The following is a 20,530-nucleotide window of genomic DNA, read 5'->3' as shown; positions in this document are numbered from 1 at the left end:
TGGGTGAGGAGGGAGGTGGACCTCTCTACAAGTTCATGGCTCCTAAGTGACCTGCATTTTAAATTCATAACCTGCTGACCTACAGGAAACATCAGTATCCTGCTGATAACTGCTTCAGGCTTCTTACAGATTTGGTCAAAGTAGGAATGTCAGAGGACCAAGAATCGCTTTAGTTTATTAATGGAACAGATTTCATTTCAGATGTAATTTTCTTAGGGTTCACCCTGCACAGGACTTAGAGCTGTCATGATTTTAAGGACTTCGATATCAGTCATTTGAAGCTATGTTTTATAGGCTTGCTGGTCGTAACACATGCTCTTCTCACCTCAATTGCTGGTACCGCTGTTGCTGCTACAAAGAATGTGCTGCTGCCCACTTTATTCTGCTTTGACCTCTCCCGTTCCTCCCCTTTCGAAACCAATCTCACTAAAGCAAGGAAATTCAGTTATACGTTTTGCTCTTCCGATGTGTCATATGTGTGACGTGTGTAACGTCATCTGGTGTGATTAGATTATTGATATTAATAATAATCATCGTTTATTTCCTGTCGCACCCAGGGGCACCAATCTGGTTCAGATCCCTGCTGTGCTATCCGAACTATAGGCAATATACAAATACATAGGAAGGCACAGTCCATGACCCCAAGGAGCTTACCCTGTAAAGAACCTGACTTTCTGCAGAGAGTAGCTAAGATTCATCCTTTTCTATTCTCTAACTGCAGCTTGCTTCCTCTAACTAGTATTCAGGAATTGAGACGTGGCTCATAAATGTGAGCTGTTGAGGCGAGCTGTTGAAGTGTGCTTTATTTCTGTGACAAATAATTAGTTGCAACCATGAAACTATTGCAGGTTTCTTTCTAATGACTAATTTTAGTTCAGGTACTGGTGGGTAAAGCTTTACACAAGCAATTTTTCTCTTTTGTGGCATTTACTCAGCTAACCACCACCTCCTTATATTGCATACTTGCATGCATATAGGTACTCGTACATTGCATTCAATTAAATGTCTGTGGAAATATGTAAGCCTGACTACAGTCAGAAGCCTACACCTCCTGTTCCTTAGTCCTCACCTTTCCAGTCACTGTATATGCTACTTATAGCATTACTGTGTGGCATGAATGTGATAGTGTTTCAGGACATTTTGGTAATCATGCAGTGACTTCATTCTGGGTTCCTTGGCCTAGATCACCTCTGATAGCGGAACCTAACAAAAGTAGCACAGATTGCCAGTGCTAATGTTCATGTTTCTTTTCAGCTAGTAAGTTGCTTAGGGACATACCTTTTGAAACTACCTACAGGTAAATGGCTAGTTTCTAATTTTGCCATCATAATAAATTGCCAGGAGAAAAACGAGATGCTGCACCATTTATTTATTTCCATTAATATTAAAGCATCCATTCATTGTCCTAGGGGTTTTTACTATGGTTAATGCATACGAAAAACATAAAACTAGCATACATGTTGAACTGCTTATGCATCTTCAAGCAGAAGTCACCTGCCGCAATAATGATCATTAGAACCCCAGCACTACACCTATAATCAAAGCAATTATGTGTTTAGGATGTGAATTTTCTTCAGCTCCAAATCCTGATTAAATCAGTGTCAGGTAATTTTTGTTCTTGACCTGAAGACTTTAGAGCAACTTTATGTGTGAATTTAATAGCATTACAGATGATATTGTGCACGGTGATTTCTAGGTTGTTGACTGGGCCAAAGTGACCAGATTCTTGTTTTATTGATATATATCGTATAAGAGAATGTGTAAATGAGTTTTCCAGGGCCTATAGTAAAACCAGTGTGTTTCAACCTTTGGTCCACAGACTCCTGGGGGGTCGTCCTGCAGACTGCGTCTAAGGGGTCCGCAAAAGGTTGCTGTTTTCCATAGATCAGTGGTTTTTAACCTGTGACCCATGGATCCCTGGGAGTCCACAGACTATGCCAAAGATTTCCAAAGGGGTCTCCACCTCCATTTGATATTTTTTTTTGGGGTCTGCAAATGAAAGGTTGAAAACCATTGATAGAAACCTATGGGGCTTAAGAACACAGAAGACCTAGAAAGAGAATCCCATGATAGACAGGGATGACAGAACCTTCTTGTTCATTCCATATGCAATGTTCGATGGCACAGGAGAGATTCAGACTGAGATAGAATAGGTACCCTGGAGAAGTATTCAAAATGTGGAATGATTTTAATCCTGATTTTGTATAGTTTATTGTGCCTTTTGTTTGATGAGAAAATTCCATTAAAATGAAGCTGGAAGCTGTATTTATACTGAAGTAGAATGCAACTCCCCATTTCCTTCAGAACACACAGTGTTAAAATTACATTTCTAGTTTTAGTGAACCTCCACTGATGGTGAGAGGGGTAGGAAAAAGTGACTGCAATGTAAGAGGGAGTTCCACTGTATTATCCATCTGTGTTCTAGCAGTTACATTGAGGGGACTTTTATTTTCTGTTTGACAGACCCATATAAAAGTAGATGTTATTTGAAATGCTCTTACTGCTAGGCAGGTACACTGATTTGTACTGATAACTGATGGCATGATATGCTTTTGTAGCTTCAGAGAAAGTCTTAGTCTTTTCTTACAAGAGGATGCATGGTATAGGGTTGGAAGTCTAAAACTTCAGGGGTGAAATCCTGGCTTGGTTATTTCAATGGGAAAACTCCCATTGACTTCAGTGGGGGTGACATTTAATCCCAGAATTCTACTCCCAGTTCTACCACATGACTCGCTGTGTGACTTGGGCCAAACTGCTTCCCCTGTTTGTCTGAGTTCTGTAAAATAAGGTGATGTTTACTGTACCCACCTCACAAGCGATGTGAAGTGTTTGTATAGTGTTTAGAACATGTATAGTGCTGCATAAATGCTAAGTATAATTTATCTTTTGACTGTGCTGTGTAAATCAAACACCATAATGATTCTTGTTGGGGTTCTTTTAATGTGGGCAATTTATTAATTTCCCAGTGACTCGCAGTTTCCTCCTTAAAAATGTATTTTAATACAATATTGTATCCGCTCCATTGATAAGTCCCCAGTAAATCTTACAAAAGCTGAAAGTGAAATAGTTTTTTTCAATCTAGTTGCCCATTATTGTGGAAGGATGGTCCAAAAATACCTCCAGATGTTTGACACATCTGAGCCTAACACATTTAAGAACAAGATTTACTCTAAATCAGAACAAAAATAGACTAAAATGAATGTATTCAAATTGAAGCAAACTCGGACCCTACATAAAGTTTCCTCTCGTATATAGTTTTGTATAATTTCTCTCTTATGACCATGGCAAGGGGCACCTTCAGGTTCCAGGCAACAGTTCAGGCTCATCAAGAACAATTTTATGGAGAGGCCCTGCAGTTGTCAGAAGCACGCCTCTGACAAGAATTAATATATTAACTGCTCTGCAGCACTTTTTGACAAATTGCTTACTAAATACATCAAAATTGATTGGACGTTCTGTGTTTAAATTGACAAATGGCTACATTAGGGGAAGGAGGGAAATCCATTAATTACAGCTGCCCTCAACCATAGGAAATGTAATCATATAAATATAGATTTTGTTAAAGCAAAAATCTCTGCTTGATTGTAGTGTTGCTGGTAAGTGTACTTGCACCTCATTGCTATTAAACCTCTAATAGGAGGCTTCAGAGGCAGTTCTTACTAATTGACTTCTGAATAATCAAAAGACCATTTCTATTGTGTTAAAAGAAATGACGCAGTGTTTACTTATCTCATGACAGCCACGTCTGAAAATGTATTTGTTCCGTAGTGGGTAGAAGCCTGAGTGGAACCATTGAAGCTGATACCCGTTTCATTCATTGTTCATCACGGGATGCTGTTTGCTTTATATGACCCAAACTCTAGAATTCAAAGGCATGAACCAGGTCACTCCACTCAAATTCTTTGACCTCCTACTATACAATACTGGATTGATTTTTATTATTTCTGTAAAGTAATTTGTGTTTAAGTTATGCGTGAAGCTACTGAGAATTAGGTTTTGTAAACTCTGTAAGACACACCTTATAAACATTTACACCCAGATTTACAGCTGGCATTGACTTGGGCCAGTATAGTATATCTTTGCTCACCTGTAGACCAACTGTTGTGCATTTCACCAAGTATTGTCTCTGAAAGGATTGTGTTAACTCTATTTAACTGTTTGGTTAAGCTAAGTGATAACACAATCTAATAGGTAGTCTGGAGTCTCTGTGGTATCACATTTACAATTCGTCCTCTCTCAAATGCAAGTTAAACACCAGCGGCAAAATTTAAATCTTCTCTGAACAAGAGTTGCCAAGTCAAAAGTCAGTATGTGGAAGTGGGGCTATTCTAACAACCCGGACATGTATGACTGTTCTGGAATGTCTGTTAATGTGTCGGCTCCTGGAGGAATCGTGCTCCATGGAAGATCTCGCCAGGCATACAGAAGGGGCCATATCATGTGCCCGACACTGGAAAAACCTATGATTGTGGTGGAAGGACATAAGAAGCAGCAGCTAGGGTATCATAGTTAACCTTTTGGTAGTTTCCCCAGTATGCTGTTTGAAGGTAGGGAATCACATTACATCAGTGTGTTGGCATTTTACAAAAGCAATCAACAGCTTGGATGATGCGTACTTACCCAGCTAGATATATACTTAACCTTTACAGTCAAAGTGGAAAATTAAATATTCATATTTTCTGGATTCTCCCTTTGATGTTATGTTTGTGTTTGCTGAGAAGCATTGCCTTTAGCTAGTGTTGTATTCTTTTCTTGAAATTATACTTCATTTCTGCAGCATAATTAAGGAATGCAACATACTTTTCAAGATGACTCGCTGTAGCTACAAGCCAGTTTAAAGTAAAGCTTCCTTCCAAAGGCTAGTCCTTTAGCTTGGAAAGATTCTGAATTATTCAGAAGCAGTCTAAAAATCCTAGTAATTCTGGAATTAGTTTTATAATTCCTCTGAAATCTGGAGAGGGTGTTTTTTGTAACCCAGCACAGTGAAGCTTCTGATCCTGATTGGCGTATCCTGTTGCTACCATAATACAAATAACAGTAATAATAATAATAATAGTGGAAATAAATATATTCTTGTATTTCTTTTTTAAAAATAAGTATTTTAATAAAATTAAAGTGATTTCAAAAGACATCTAATTTTTAGAAATTTGTTTACACTTATTTTTAAAACAGTAATGGATTTTTAAGATTTTCGGTTTTATTTTTTGACTACAGTTTTTAAATTTCCAGATGAAGCAGAACCTAGACACACTGCTCCTCAGAAAATTGATAGTTGGGTTGGCTTTGGTTTGTTTCAGACCTTCTGTAGTCGTTGATAACATGCTGAGCATTTTCATGATTATAACCCAGCCTCCTTCTACGCAGTCAGAGATTAAAGAGCCTCTGCTCACAGGTATAATACTTTGTTATCGTTTCCTGGCTTCTATCTTCTGTTTATCTCTGCTACAACATTTATTTTTCTCTCAGTGGTATGTAAGCATTAGTCATGGTCACGTTTCTCTTGTCCTCTTCATTTCACTTTATCCTCATCATGCCTTTCATAGGTGTCTCAGAGCCAGCACCTACCACAAAGAGTATTGATTGTAGCACAAGAGAGCAGTAGAACACTCTACATGCTCTTCCACAGCTAACAAACCTAATCTGCCCTAGTTAACATTGTCACTGTAACAAGAGGCTTCAGGGAAGGGGAAGACAGGTTGCTTAGACCTGGGCTACACTGGGGGGAGGTCTCAAACTAAGATACGCAACTTCTGCTACGCTATTCACATAGCTGAAGTCGAAGTATCTTAGTTCGAGTTACCTGGCCGTCCTCATGGCAGCGAGTCGACCACGGCAGCTCCCCCATCGACTCCGATTACTCCTCCTGCCGAGGTGGAGTACAGGCGTTGATTCGGGGATCGATTTATCGCATCTAGACGAGACATGATAAATCGATCCCCGATAGATCGATCACTACCCCCCTAGTGTAGCCCAGGCCTTAGTTTTCCTTTATCTGCTTAGAACAGCACTTTGCATCTTGAAGTTCATCATATTCTCTCTTTACTCTGAACATATTTGGTTCACAAGCCATTTGGAATTATTTAATTGTATAGTTTATTGTATTGTAAAGCAAAATTCTCCTTTTGTGATCCACGCTGTAGGTATGTCTTGGTTATTCCATTTTTATCCTGTGTGCAATGTGCTAATATGTGCAGAATATGCCCTAGGCATTTGTAGTGTTGATGAGAGCGAAGACATGTGCCCAGATAATTGTTTCGTAATGTAAAAAACAAAATTAATTGAGACATTTGCCTTTTCATTTTCTCTTTGAAATGACGGGAGATGGTAAAAGGGATTTGCTCTACCATTTTCTCAAATTCTAATTTTGCTTGTTATTTCATTCTCTGATAAACCCTGGATAAACTGTTTGATAACTTTTTTTTACTGTGTAAACCATGTGTTTAAGTAGTGTAATAACATTTTCAATGCACATTTTTTTTCTTCCTCATTTACCTGATTTACGTTTTTACTTTAATTGTTTTGTATCGACAAGACACAGGCACCTATGGGTTGTTGAACAAGTACGTTTATATAGACTTTTGATGAGTGTCCATGATATTAATCACAAAAAGTGTGGAATAAAGCTTGGTACACAGTCATTTTCAGAGAGTTAGGATTTTCATGTTTGCTTCATTAACCATGAGGGCATAAAGATTAGTGCTTTCTTGTCCTGACATAACTGTTTGCATTGTAGTCTAAATCACCACTCCTTACATAAAAAAGGTTTTTAAGTGGAAATGTTAGTTTGTATTTTGTGTGAGGGAAACCAAATTTCCCTAACTCTCTAACCTTGTGATGGCATGGAGGTCACCTAGGCATGCCTCCTTTCAGTCTGGCATGGCACCGCAGTTGGGCCATGCCTCAGTTTCCCCTCTCAGGAAGTCAATTTCTCCGCTTCCTGCCCTCTCAACTCAATAATATGCTGCTTGGGGCTGATTAGTTATAAAACCTCATACAAAAGAGTCCATAACAAAAGTCCCAAAGAAACAAAGGTTCTTCTGGCTGTCAGGGTTCCTCTGCAGCCTGCCCTCTGAGTTCTGTTTCCAGTCCCCTCAGGGTGACCTCTCTGTCTCTCTGTATAGCAAGAATCCCACCCCTCCTCCTGGTGCTGCTTAGTTCAGGCAGATATTACGTCTCTCTTTAGGCCAGGAATCCCAGCTTTCCTTCTGGAACAGGATGCACTATAATGAAACAGCCACTCTGTCTCTCCAACTGGCAGAAGACCCCGCCCTCCACCTGGAGGTGGGTAATTGAGAAAATTACTGTTCCTCTCCTTAAACAATGAGTCTCCAGCTATCCTCCCTCAGGGGAGTTGTCATTTAGCCCACTGTAGGGCCTTAGCCCGATTTTTCCTCAGCTGGCGCTTTTCCCTCTAATTAGTCCTCTGAGGCTCAGGGTTCAGCAGACCATCTTCTCCTGCTGTCATCTGCCCTGCTATGAGAAGGGAGTCATCTTTTATGCTGGTCCCCTCCTCCCAGCTCATTCCCAATTGGCTAGGAGGAAAGGGGAACTTAGCCCCACTCTCTCTGCAAGGCTCCAGGCCATGAGCCCTTAAAGAAACAGTAATGGGATTTCTTCCCGAACATTTCTTATTCCTGGAACCATTTCCTCTCTCCCAATATCTCCCAGATCTCTCTGTGTGTGTATGATGTCTTTCAAAGTCTTAAAGGGCCACGTTGTGTGGTGGGATGGGCCAACCACTAGACATTACTGCCCTTAAGGAGCAGACAACCCCATCACAAATCTGCTTTTCACTTTTACTGATAAGTGAAAAGTTAAGTGGTAAAAGGAAGGAAATTTTATTCTTTTGCTGAGGATAGGTCTGAGCTGGATAAGTAAAAACAGGGCAAGTGTCACTTCACAGAAGTTGTCTTACATGGAAGTGCAGCTCTTCAATGGCAGAATGTGTAATGTGTTTAGCCTTGATGAACATTTATGTAATAATCCAGTAAAAATGGACAAAAATGCACTAAATTCAAGTTAAATTCCCAAAGTGCATAAGAGGTATTGGAGCAGTATATACATGCTTGGATGTATACGAGGCCACATCAATGTGGTAAGTATTTCCCCATCCCAATCTTCTTTTCAAATGCTAAATGCTGGAAACAGCACTGTGTATAAGAATTAAAATCTTTCAGATGTGTACAAACAACAATAATGAACAAGAGCACATGCTGAAACATTTCTTTGCTGTTCTTACGTGGTCATCTGGAACTTCTTAGAGAGGGGTCCATCAACACTGAGGGGTCAGTTTTCAAAGCGGTGTACAGGGATTTAGCCGCACGACTCCTATTGACGTTAATGGGAGTCAAACGGGTAAATCCCTCCGCACCGCTTTGAAAATTTACTATTAAGCCTCTTGACTTCTCACTACATACTTTGATTGTAACACTAATCCATGGTTAACATAATTTTCCCGACAATAATGTCAAACATACTTTTGAAGTCAGTGAATTATAGAAATAGTTACCTCTTCCATAATTCTTTAAAGATGGCCATCAGATGGATTTCACAGTAGGTCTTTGCAACTGAAATTATTTTTTAATACAGGAAAGAAGGTATTTATTGCTCATTGGTAGAGAATTGATAGTCTGCTGCACACCCTAAGTATCTAAAGTTTTAGTTCCACACCAATGCAACACATTGTAAGTGGTACAGCACATTCTAACTGTGCCCAGGAAGTGTTTTCCCCCCTTTTTGCAATAATGTAGAAAAGGAAGCTGGAGTCAAGCACAGTGAAAATTACCTATCTTGTAACAGAATTGAGAGAAACATTGAAGCCTGATTACAGATTGTTACTTTTAGTGTTTAAATTCCATCAGTCTGGTAGACTGCAGCCTTGGCTACCTGTTTTTTTAAAGAGTCATTAAAAATATATAAATAGTCACCAAAGCTCCTGAGAACTTCATCTCCTACTCAGATATTCCCTTTAGATTATAAACTGTGTGGTACGGGGATCAAGTCTTTTATGTCTGTAAAGCACCTGGTAAACTTTTTTATATAAATAATAAATAATTAAATACTTCTATAAGCTAATGAATGTGGCACAATAAATTTGAGTTGGGTTACAGAATTTCTCTACTAATTATATTATCAGAGGATCATTCATAACATGGAAAATGGTTTTTTGTTGTTGTTGTTTGCAATTGGGGATGAGCTTTTCATCAAGAGAAAAAGAAAGGAGATATTTGTGATCACTTGAAATTCCTTTTTAAACAAGTCTACAGGAACAAGGCTTTTATTCTGTTACAGGGAAATTTAGTTGTCCTTATTTTATATATATAATCAACTAACATACAGAGTATACTGCCATTTAAGATTTCAAAGATAGTATTTTCCAAAAGGGAAATGACTGTATCACTCTATGACTGTATCAGCCAGTGAGCCAACAATCATAACTGTGCGATGGAAGAAAGAATTTAGGAACATGCATTCACCATAATTATGCTACAAAGATTGATCAAGAGCTATTAGAATTCAACTACTTGACAAACTTGCATTGATAAACTCTGGGGAGCATGAAGCCTTGTACATAAACCTACCTAGTGCAGGGTGAGAGAAGTTCACTAAGGTCTGAAAAAATCTTACCTGTTGAATTGAATGAAAAGTTGCATCAAGGAGACCTGTGCAAGAACCGGTATATTCATATTCATTTTTATTCATTGTGCATAACATAACTAATGCCATGAGTATCAACAGTAATATAGTGATGTAGATCACCTGAAATATGTAGCTTAATCTTAAAAGAAGTTGTACTTATGAAGAATCAGTTGAGGTGTATGTGATTTGTTCATTTCTCTTCCTGCCTCCATCCATTCTAAATATAACTGAAACTTCAAAGAAAACGCTTTGAAATCAGATTAAAGGGCCATTGTGCACACATCTCCCACATATTGTTATCAGTAGAGTTTGCCCATGGACCAAGGGTAGATGTATGCCTCTGGAGATTAATTATGAGTAAATTTTCCATGTCTTAGCTGGACTTTGGAATCTATTGTAATTCATTTAAAATTGTAAATTGTGTGTGTGTAAGTGAAATAATGGGAAGACTTTTATGTGGCTTTTTTCCCTCCAAACCTCTTTGTTTGAAGTTAATTTGGATGCACTTTAGCTGGACATTTTTCTTGCACTAGCAGTTGCACGTACAAATGATAGAATTTATAACGTCCACTTCCCCATTATGCCTTAAAATAACATTACCTCAGTGTTTGCAATAACCTTAACCCTGTATCTCTTACAGGGAATATCTAAGAGGCACAGTAAGTATGTAGGGTTGGGTTTTTTTAAGTTACCTAAGAGTAACAGTTGTTTGTGTTAAGCATCTGTGCAATACCTGACTGTCTTGAATGAATGATACATCTTGTGGTTCACAGTACTCGGGGAGAGCAGCCTACATGGGGCCTCTAGTTCTCCTTCTGCTCAGGTGGATTGGGAATGGGTGAGCTGAGCAGAAGGAGAGTAGGAAGTAATCTAAAGTAAGGAAGTAATCTACACCCGGTATAGGATGGGTACAGGTTACTTATTCCTGGAGCAAAGGGAAAACCAGGGGCCATATTGTGACTCTGAGTCATAGTATGGTCCCTAGTCTGCTCCTGAGTCCAAATCTATCCTTATGGCAGTGGGAAAGGTTTTAAAGAGTAACCACTGTGCATGTGGAAACCCATTCATTCTTGATTTGCACTCATAAGTGTGTTTTAGAGAGGCAAGGTCTGTCATTTATATGCACGAGTGATTGTGCTCAGATGAAAGCTATGGTGCAAAATTTGGCCCCAGATGGTTAATGGCTGCGTACTGTCCGTCTTCCGCTATACACGTTACAATAGCTTGTTATACTAGAGTACACAAACTAAACTTCAGTCTGGCATGAAATTTGAAATTATTTGAACTCCAGATTACTGTAGGTTTGTTAAAGAAATCCAAGTAACTACAGCAAAAAGTTAAGATTTTATGGTTCAGAAATAATATGCTTTACTGATTTTAATAGAAAACAAAGCACCTGCAGTTGTTGGGGCGATATCTCTGTGCAGTCATGAAATGCCCTTTTCACAATTATAAACAGTCTGTGGATGTTCTCTTATGAAAGAATAATGTGAGTAAAGTGAAACTAGGTACAAGATGAAAAGGAGGACTTGCGGCACCTTAGAGACTAACCAATTTATTTGAGCATAAGCTTTCGTGAGCTACAGGTACAAGATATGAGTTACAGTTAAAAAACTTTAATAACTGGACATCTCTTGTATCCAGGATCAGGGTGCAAGAAAGAGCCTTGACTGATGTAATACAGAACGTGAGCAAAATTTGGTCTTTTTATATCTGATACTGGTGCAAGTACGTTCCTAAAGAACTCAAAAATATTAGCTGTGCTGTTGTTAGTGCTCAATCACGCATCTCATTAATCCAGCTTTTCATGAGATTACAACTTCAATATAAAAATTCCCTCTGGGCTCAAATTGTTGTAAACTTTCCTCGGGACTTTAATTAACCTTATCTTGGAACTGTGTATTTCAGTAAATAATGGGAAAGTTCATTTTTTGTGATGTACAGATGCACAAGTCTCAAGTAATATACGTGCTCAGTTTTCCATAAGAGTATTTTCAGTGGACTAATATGATGACATAGCAGTGTTGCTGCTGCTGGCTAAATCAACGTTTTTGCTGTTAGTCACTGAATAGCAACTTCACCGATCTTGACAGCTCTAGTAGTTGCCCCTGGGAAGGAGGAGGAGGAAAAACAGTCCATAAAGTTCCCATTGGTTTGAAAGCAGAAACATCTGCTGGAGTTATGAACCGTGTGTGAGCAGAATTCCATAACAGGAAAGCCTGCAGTTGATCAGCTGTGCCCTCAAAACAGGCATTACTGCAGTCAATAGAATTTATTGCAGGGAAAGTTTAGGAGATATGGAGAAGATTAGGGGCAACAGCAAAACGTGTAAAAATATGTTTTTCTTTCATTGGTTGAATAAATAAGGCATTACTATAGCCAACATTGTTTCATGTTTATATATTGGTGGTGAGTCGTGTAGGTTTTGCAATCTTCAACAGATGTCTAACTTCTTAATATTAAGGTTTTAGTTTGAGATAGTTTAAATCATCCTTAAGTTGTTGAGTAAGATCGACCACTGTGGTAATGATATGCGTGAATACAATTTTACTATTGTATCCTGAAAATGCATGCTGCGTAAATGATGTCCTTAATTACCTACTGAACATTATATTGACTTCAGTGAATGTGGCAGATGCTTAGCACCCCATGGACGAATCTCAGCACCTTGCAAAATGAGGCCCATAAAGAGTACAACACTGAATGTAATCTTTAAAAAGTTAGGCCCTGGATTCATTTTGCTATGTTCCAGTTTTAAGAATGAAGTCATATGGCGTTATGAGGGTGTCAGAAGCAGCTCCATAGTTGAGTTGTGTTAAGATATGCACTTAAAACTGAATTAAAAGCTCTTTATTTCACATGATATAAAGGTTTATGAATACCCTGTGCTGTTTGTTATAGAGGCGCCATTCTCTGTTTATGGTTACAGTTGTGTCTGCTTTGCTATTATAAACTCCTATTATTAGGGGGTTTACAACATGGTTATAAAAATCTGCAGTGAGCGGAAGCCTGGTACATAAAGGTCAGCCCTTAAGCAATATTTTTAAATCATTTTTAAATGGTAATTTTTAGGTTATGCAGATATAAAAATATTAGTTTTAGCTTTAATTAAGGTTGTTCAGTGGGTCTTGACATAAGTGCAAAGCTCTTGTCTTACCAAAGTAAAAATATTTTTCAGTCACATTTACTTCTGTCTTTTCTTAATTGAATCATAGAATCATCGAATATCAGGGTTGGAAGGGACCTCAGGAGGTCATCTAGTCCAACCCCCTGCTCAAAGCAGGACCAATCCCCAACTAAATCATCCAAGCCAGGGCTTTGTCAACCCTGACCTTAAAAACTTCTAAGGAAGGAGATTCCACCACCTCCCTAGGTAACGCATTCCAGTGTTTCACCACCCTCCTAGTGAAAAAGTTTTTCCTAATATCCAACCTAACCTCCCCCACTGCAACTTGAGGCCATTACTCCTTGTTCTGTCATCTACCACCACTGAGAACAATCTGGATCTGTCCTCTTTGGAACCCCATTTCAGGTAGTTGAAAGCAGCTATCAAATCCCCCCTCATTCTTCTCTTCTGCAGGCTAAACAATCCCAGCTCCCTCAGCCTCTCCTCATAAATCATGTGTTCCAGACCCCTAATCATTTTTGTTGCCCTTCGCTGGACTCTCTCCAATTTATCCACATCCTTCTTGTAGTGTGGGGCCCAAAACTGGACACAGTACTCCAGATGAGGCCTCACCAATGTCGAATAGAGGGGAACGATCACGTCCCTCGATCTGCTGGCAGTGCCCCTCCATATACATCCCAAAATGCCATTGGCCTTCTTGGCAACAAGGGCACACGGTTGACTCATATCCAGCTTCTCGTCCACTGTAACCCCTAAGTCCTTTTCTACAGAACTGCTGCCGAGCCATTCGGTCCCTAGTCTGCGGCAGTGCATGGGATTCTTCCGTCCTAAGCGCAGGACTCTGCACTTGTCCTTGTTGAACCTCATCAGATTTCTTTCGGCCCAATCCTCTAATTTGTCTAGGTCCCTCTGTATCCTATCCAGCGTATCTACCTCTCCTCCCAGTTTAGTGTCATTTGCAAACTTGCTGAGGGTGCAATCCACACCATCCTCCAGATCATTTATGAAGATATTGAACAAAACCGGCCCCAGGACCGACCCTTGGGGCACTCCACTTGACGCCGGCTGCCAACTAGACATGGAGCCATTGATCACTACCCGTTGAGCCCGACAATCTAGCCAACTTTCTATCCACCTTATAGTCCATTCATCCAGCCCATACTTCTTTAACTTGCTGGCAAGAATACTGTGGGAGACCATGTCAAAAGCTTTGCTAAAGTCCAGGAACAACACGTCCACTGCTTTCCCCTCATCCACAGAGCCAGTTATCTCGTCATAGAAGGCAATTAGATTAGTCAGGCATGACTTGCCCTTGGTGAATCCATGCTGACTCTTCCTGATCACTTTCCTCTCCTCTAAGTGCTTCAGAATTGATTCCTTGAGGACCTGCTCCATGATTTTTCCTGGGACGGAGGTGAGGCTGACTGGCCTGTAGTTCCCAGGATCTGCCTTCTTCCCTTTTTTAAAGATGGGCACTGCATTAGCCTTTTTCCAGTCGTCCGGGACTTCCCCCGATCGCCATGAGTTTTCAAAGATAATGGCCATGGCTCTGCAATCACATCCGCCAACTCCTTTAGCACTCTCGGATGCAGTGCATCTGGCCCCATGGACTTGTGCTTGTCCAGCTTTTCTAAATAGTCCCGAACAACTTCTTTCTCCACAGAGGGCTGTTCACCTCCCCATGCTGTGCTGCCCAGTGCAGCAGTCTGGGAGCTGACCTTGTTCGTGAAGACAGAAGCAAAAAAAGCATTGAGTACATCAGCTTTTTCCACATCCTCTGTCACTAGGTTGCCTCCCTCATTCAGTAAGGGGCCCACACTTTCCTTGACTTTCTTCTTGTTGCTAACATATCTGAAGAAACCCTTCTTGTTACTCTTCGCATCTCTTGCTAGCAGCAACTCCAGGTGTGATTTGGCCTTCCTGATTTCACTCCTGCATGCCCGAGCAATATTTTTATACTCTTTCCTGGTCATTTGTCCAATCTTCCACTTCTTGTAAGCTTCTTTTTTGTGTTTAAGATCAGCAAGGATTTCACTGGTAAGCCAAGCTGGTCGCCTGCCATATTTACTATTCTTTTACGCATCGGGATGGTTTGTCCCTGTAACCTCAATAAGGATTCTTTAAAATACAGCCAGCTCCCCTGGACTTCTTTCCCCCTCATGTTATTCTCCCAGGGGATCCTGCCCATCAGTTCCCTGAGGGAGTCAAAGTCTGCTTTTCTGAAGTCCAGGGTCCGTATTCTGTGGCTCTCCTTTCTTCCCTGTGTCAGGATCCTGAACTTGACCATCTCATGGTCACTGCCTCCCAGGTTCCCATCCACTTTTGCTTCCCCTATTAATTCTTCCTGGTTTGTGAGCAGCAGGTCAAGAAGAGCTCTGCCCCTAGTTGGTTCCTCTAGCACTTGCACCAGGAAATTGTCCCCTACGCTTTCCAAAAGCTTCCTGGATTGTCTGTGCACTGCCATATTGCTCTCCCAGCAGATATCAGGGTGATTGAAGTCTCCCATGAGAACCAGGGCCTGCGATCTAGTAACTTCCGTTAGTTGCCGGAAGAAAGCCTCGTCCACCTTATCCCCCTGGTCCGGTGGTCTATAGCAGACTCCCGCCACAACATCACCCTTGTTGCTCACACTTCTAAACTTAATTCAGAGACTCTCAGGTTTTTCTGCAGTTTCATACTTGAGCTCTGAGCAGTCATACTGCTCCCTTACATACAATGCAACTCCCCCACCTTTTCTGCCCTGCTTGTCCTTCCTGAACAGTTTATATCCATCCATGACAGTACTCCAGTCATGTGAGTTATCGCACCAAGTCTCTGTTATTCCAATCACATCATAATTCCTTGACTGTGCCAGGACTTCCAGTTCTCCCTGCTCATTTCCCAGGCTTCTTGCATTTGTATACAGGCACTTGAAATAACCCGCTGATTGCCCCTCTTTCTCAGTATGAGACAGGAGCCCTCTCCTCTCGTGCGCTGCTGCTTGTGCTTCCTCCCGGTATCCCACTTCCCTGCTTATCTTTAGTTTATAAGGTGCCTTCTGCTCCCCCCAGTGGGTACGGTTCCCCTGGTGTGAACACCAGAGACCTAACTTGCAGGCTATTGTTCACAAACAGGTACATGAGAGAGAAGTTTCACCTGTCATGTTATTCTAGGCCCCTGCATTTTGCTCCTTTAAAACCTCTAGTACTTCCTCCAGTATAAAGTTGCAGTTGCAGGATAATGCTGCCGTCACTAGGAGGTACAGTGACAGGATGGTAATGACCCAAGGACCAGCAATCATGAGATTATATTAATCCTTGCAGTGCCAATCCCGGTGAAGGATGAGGCATCACTGCAATTTCTCTTTGTAGCAGGCAAACTGCAATTTTTGTTCCCTGAAATTATATGTAAAAAAGATGTAAATATTGATGGCTTTGAAATTTCTCTAATTCAGCAAGAGTTAAGTAGCCTGAGTGTGCAAACTGAAGAAGTGGAGGGGTTACATTTTTTTGTAGCAGCCTGTGCATGCTATTAAATTAGGAAATGGAAATGAAACTATTAATAAGCTAGCAAAAGGGCCTGTTTTTCCCCCCCTTAGAGACTAACCAATTTATTTGAGCATAAGCTTTCGTGAGCTACAGCTCACTTCATCGGATGCAACACAATGTTACACAGTCTTACCCTGTTAATCAGTTGTCACAGAAGTTGTATTTTACTGGTGGATGAAACAATCTCTGTGTGTAGCTTGTATATCAGTTTAAAGGTCAAACTCTGCTCTCCATTACATTCATGCAGCCTCATTGGGTGCAATCTTGTCAGTTGTAGATGACTACATAGGCTGCTCTTTGCAAAAGCAGGACAGTGATAACAAAATGATCCAGGAATACCATTGCTGGAAGAGAATCAACAAGGAGGATCCCACTTAAGGAAGTGGCATAAAATGAGCAAAAGAAGCAAAGACAGGTCTTTTTAAGTCCATAACAATCTTTATGGGCCGAGGCCTGTAAAAACTTGTGCATGTGAAGAACTATTGATTAATGTACGAGCTTTTTTTAGTTAGTTCAGGAGAACCCCAAAGCAATTACAAATGTAGGGCAAGTTCTGTTAAATTGCATCTTTTGTTCCAAAATATGTGTTTTATATCCAGCTTTTCATAATAATAAAAATAATCCCATTTCTAACTAACTGCACAGTGGTTGCGTGATGTGTACCTCTGTCTAATCTGCCTATTGTCTTTCCTAAAAAGTTGCTCTAGTTTCTCCCCTTTGGCGCTAAACAGCCTAGATCTCTCATGTTACCTGCCCAACTGTACATATATCACTCTGGTAAAACATTAGCTATTTAGGTACATACTACAAATAACCAGTGTGTCATGTTTTTCATGAATAGATTGTTGTTACTATTGTAAAATTTAGTAATTTTATGAAATGGCTGCTGAGATGTAAATAATCTACTCCCACCTGATTAAAAAGAAACCAGTCAGTTGCCAAATCAGCTTCAAATAACTGCATTAGTGCCATGATGAGATGATCATATTTGTTCCTGAAGCCAGGGAAGAAACTAAGTATTCAAGGTCGGTATGCATGCCAGTGCCTCAGGATAGGTTTTGTCACTGTAGCTTAACATAGCTCAACTTCTCTTAAAGTGGACAATTTGAAAAGTTTGTGCAGCAAGCTTATATCATTGACAGTGGCATTTGTCAGTGTGAAATCCCTCAAGACACATGGGAAGGGCTGTCATCTTTATTGAAGCTATTTTGTATGCTTGTTTAGAGCTTCAGGCTGAAAGAAGAAGAGCAAGTTGGGTTATCATAGTATCTGCCTAGGAATAAATAAAATGAATGCTTCTAAGTTTTCAGAAGAGGAACTTCTTTAGCATTTACTCCATCTATACTCAGACTGATCTTGCTCTGTGTTTCAGTATAAACAGTCAGAGCTTTGTGAAAGAATGGATGTTGTCATACTAACATATATATGAGAAGGTACAGTTAAAAAAAGCTGATTGAGAAATCTAAGTTCTTTCATCTTCTTTCTTTTCACAGTGGTTCCACCTGGGAGTCCTGGACCTATTACACGACATGAGTCGTATGATAGCTTAGCGTCTGACCATAGTGGTCAAGAGGATGAAGAATGGCTTTCCCAGGTATGGGTTTTGGGTTCTGGGAGGAGGTGGGGGGGCAGTTCTATATCCGGTTCTGAAGAGAAATGCATCCTATCCAGTACAAGTGAATTTCAAAGCTTTATTTAAAAAAAAAATGCTAAAGACCACAATACAGCTATATAATGTGTAAACCTAATTTCAATCTTGACCTAAGTGGAATCAGTTTGATGGTCTCAGTGAAGTCCTAGTGGATAGGTGTCCATGTTTTAACAAGCATAAACAAAGCCCCCATCCTGTTGGTCCTAATTACATTCTTAGCAATCTCTGAATGGATCAGGAAGGACTGAATTGGTCATGGAGAATTATCTGCCTTCCCCAACCCTGCAGACGTTGTCCCTTTTAGTCAGGGTTAAACAAGGTTAGTATGGCAAAGTGAGACTACTCTGTTGTGACTTATGCTATACTCATTCTGCCCTAACATAAGGCTGGAGGGTTAGTTGACTAAAGCATTTCTTTTTCTCTCTGACCGCTAGGCACCACCTTTCTCCAGCCCTAAATCTGTTCAACTGTTGCTGAATACAAACAAATGCACATAAAATGTAAACTTTCAAAAGTAATTGCCCCTTGACTTAGCTACTGACTTCTGAGTTAATGTTTCCCTCTGTAACAATAGATTACATGTTGCAAGAGTGAATGTTTCTGTTGTCTGAGGTGTTATCAACCGTTAAAGAGGAAAGTCAGATCTCTGAACTCAGGATTTGGCCAATAAGTGGAGACAGAATCAATTTTCAAATAATTTGGTGTAAACTATACATGTATTTGTAATTTTGGAATGCATTCTGTACGGTTGGGACCATAAACATTTGAAACAAATTTAAGGAAACAGAAAGCAAATTGCTTTTTAAAACCTTTCTAGGTCATCTTTAAGTCATAACACTGAAAAATAAAGATTGAAGAATATGATGTAATATCTTTATAACTCAGTTATTTTTAATGCATTGTCTAATGGTTGATAAACTCTGTTGTTATAGAATATCCTAATTTAAGACTGGAAGGTTAGTTAACTGTCGTACTTCATGATCTCAATATGAATGAACTATTTTGCATACTAAGCCAAACCTTTACGTTTTTACTCAGGGAATATTCTCATTACATTCAGTGGGCATTTTCCCTTAGTAAGAACAGGGTAAGGATTTCAGGATTTGACTCAATGCAAAACCTCAGCTTACAAACACAGGATATAAATAATAAAGTGAAATTCAATTTCTGTAATTTTTTTAAGATTGACCTCTGAAATTTATTTTTGTAAGGGTTAAAAATGGTGAAAAATAATGTACCAAAACAATTATTCAGCACTTTCACAATTCATCCTGACAGGCAGCCTGAATTTTCTTCAGCTTGGATACATTACTATGTAGGTGTCGTACTTCCAGTGCTTCTGTCCAGCTTTCACATTTTAATTTGGCACTATTTCAGATATATTGCATTGCCTCATGGATATGTTGAGGATCTGCTACATCCAGTGACTTTTAAACCATATCTAGTATATTCCTCAAATAAGATTGCAGTCCTGCAACAGGTCTACACAGTATACATCTGTGTCTCAGGATCCCCAGTGACTGTAGGGATCCATTCACAGGGATCCAATTACAAAACCGTGGCCTAAGATTTCAGTTTTGGTTTCACATTGATATGTCAGACCCGGTTGTCTCTATCTTGTCACAGCATAAAGACAAACGATGAAATCCTAGCCCCGTTGATGTCAATGTGAGTTTTGCCATTGATTTCAATGGGGCCAGGATGTCATCTAGAGTTTTTAATAGTTTTCCAAATACTGTAACTACAATGTAAATGTTATATCATAATCCACGTTCCAACATCATTTAGTCACTTTACAACTTAGCTCACATTACTTGTTGGGTTATTCTTCATTGTAGCAGGTGGCTCACAGAGCAAGAATAAAGTGGACATATAGCATATAGGATTGTGTGTTGCTAATAAAAAGATGATTCAAAGTAGTAATAGGAGGACAGCTCTACTCAAGTCTTGTCATAAATACCCTGTAATAGAGCAGCAAGTATATTTTATATGAAAAAAATTCCCAAATGAGGTTTCTCATTACACAAAAAGAGAAATCAGAAAGTGTACCAGGAATGCTTAGTTTTTGCTAAGTGAAAAGAGTGATGATATCTCTTTTGAACATGAAGATCGTAGCTTTCTCTAAGCAAGCCACTTTAGATTAAGCCCAAAGAGCATGTATGTTTTTCAAAATTAAAGTGTTGTTATCAACAGTAACAGCATGCAGTGAAAAAACACTGCCCTTCACTTCAACTTTTCAATTAGAACAGTGGGTAATGTGTGCTGTCAGTGTGAAGTAGATACAATATGTTTGTCCTGCACACAACAGGAGAGTGAATAGGAACATCTGGCCATAGCCTCGCTAAAATTTCAAAGGCATCTGTTTACCTCTCGGCTCTGTGACACTGATGGTTTCAAGCTTAAAATATACAGAATGCTTTATCTGTGGCCTAATTTACATTTCTGCATAAAAGCTACTTAGATTGACTGTAGAGGTTTATAATTTGAGTTACCCCAAGATAAATGGAAATATGGAGGTAGTACTACACAGACTATGCTTTTGTCCTCCCAGGCTTGCAAATAATTGCCTTGGAACAATATTTTTTA

General features: G+C 39.8%; 1 protein-coding gene across 15 annotated transcripts in view; it reads left to right on the top strand.

Annotated features, from left to right (window-relative positions):
* BCAS3 (BCAS3 microtubule associated cell migration factor) overlaps positions 1 to 20,530 on the top strand; it is a 502,746-nt gene that overhangs the window by 211,322 nt on the left and 270,894 nt on the right. For all 15 annotated transcript variants that reach the window (XR_014714393.1, XR_014714394.1, XM_084650993.1 and 12 more), the window contains one exon: positions 17,787 to 17,887. Coding sequence is in view for 13 of the 15 variants with exons in the window: in XM_084650993.1 (XP_084507119.1) it covers positions 17,787 to 17,887 (101 nt within the window). In the remaining 2 variants the exon portion in view is untranslated. The remainder of the gene's footprint in view (positions 1 to 17,786; positions 17,888 to 20,530) is intronic.

The sequence above is a fragment of the Lepidochelys olivacea genome, assembly GCF_965140295.1.
Source record: "Lepidochelys olivacea isolate rLepOli2 genome assembly, chromosome: 17".
Lineage (NCBI taxonomy): Eukaryota > Metazoa > Chordata > Testudines > Cheloniidae > Lepidochelys > Lepidochelys olivacea.
The sequence above is the reverse complement of the archived record's forward strand: the minus strand, read 5'-3'. Positions and strand labels throughout refer to the sequence as shown.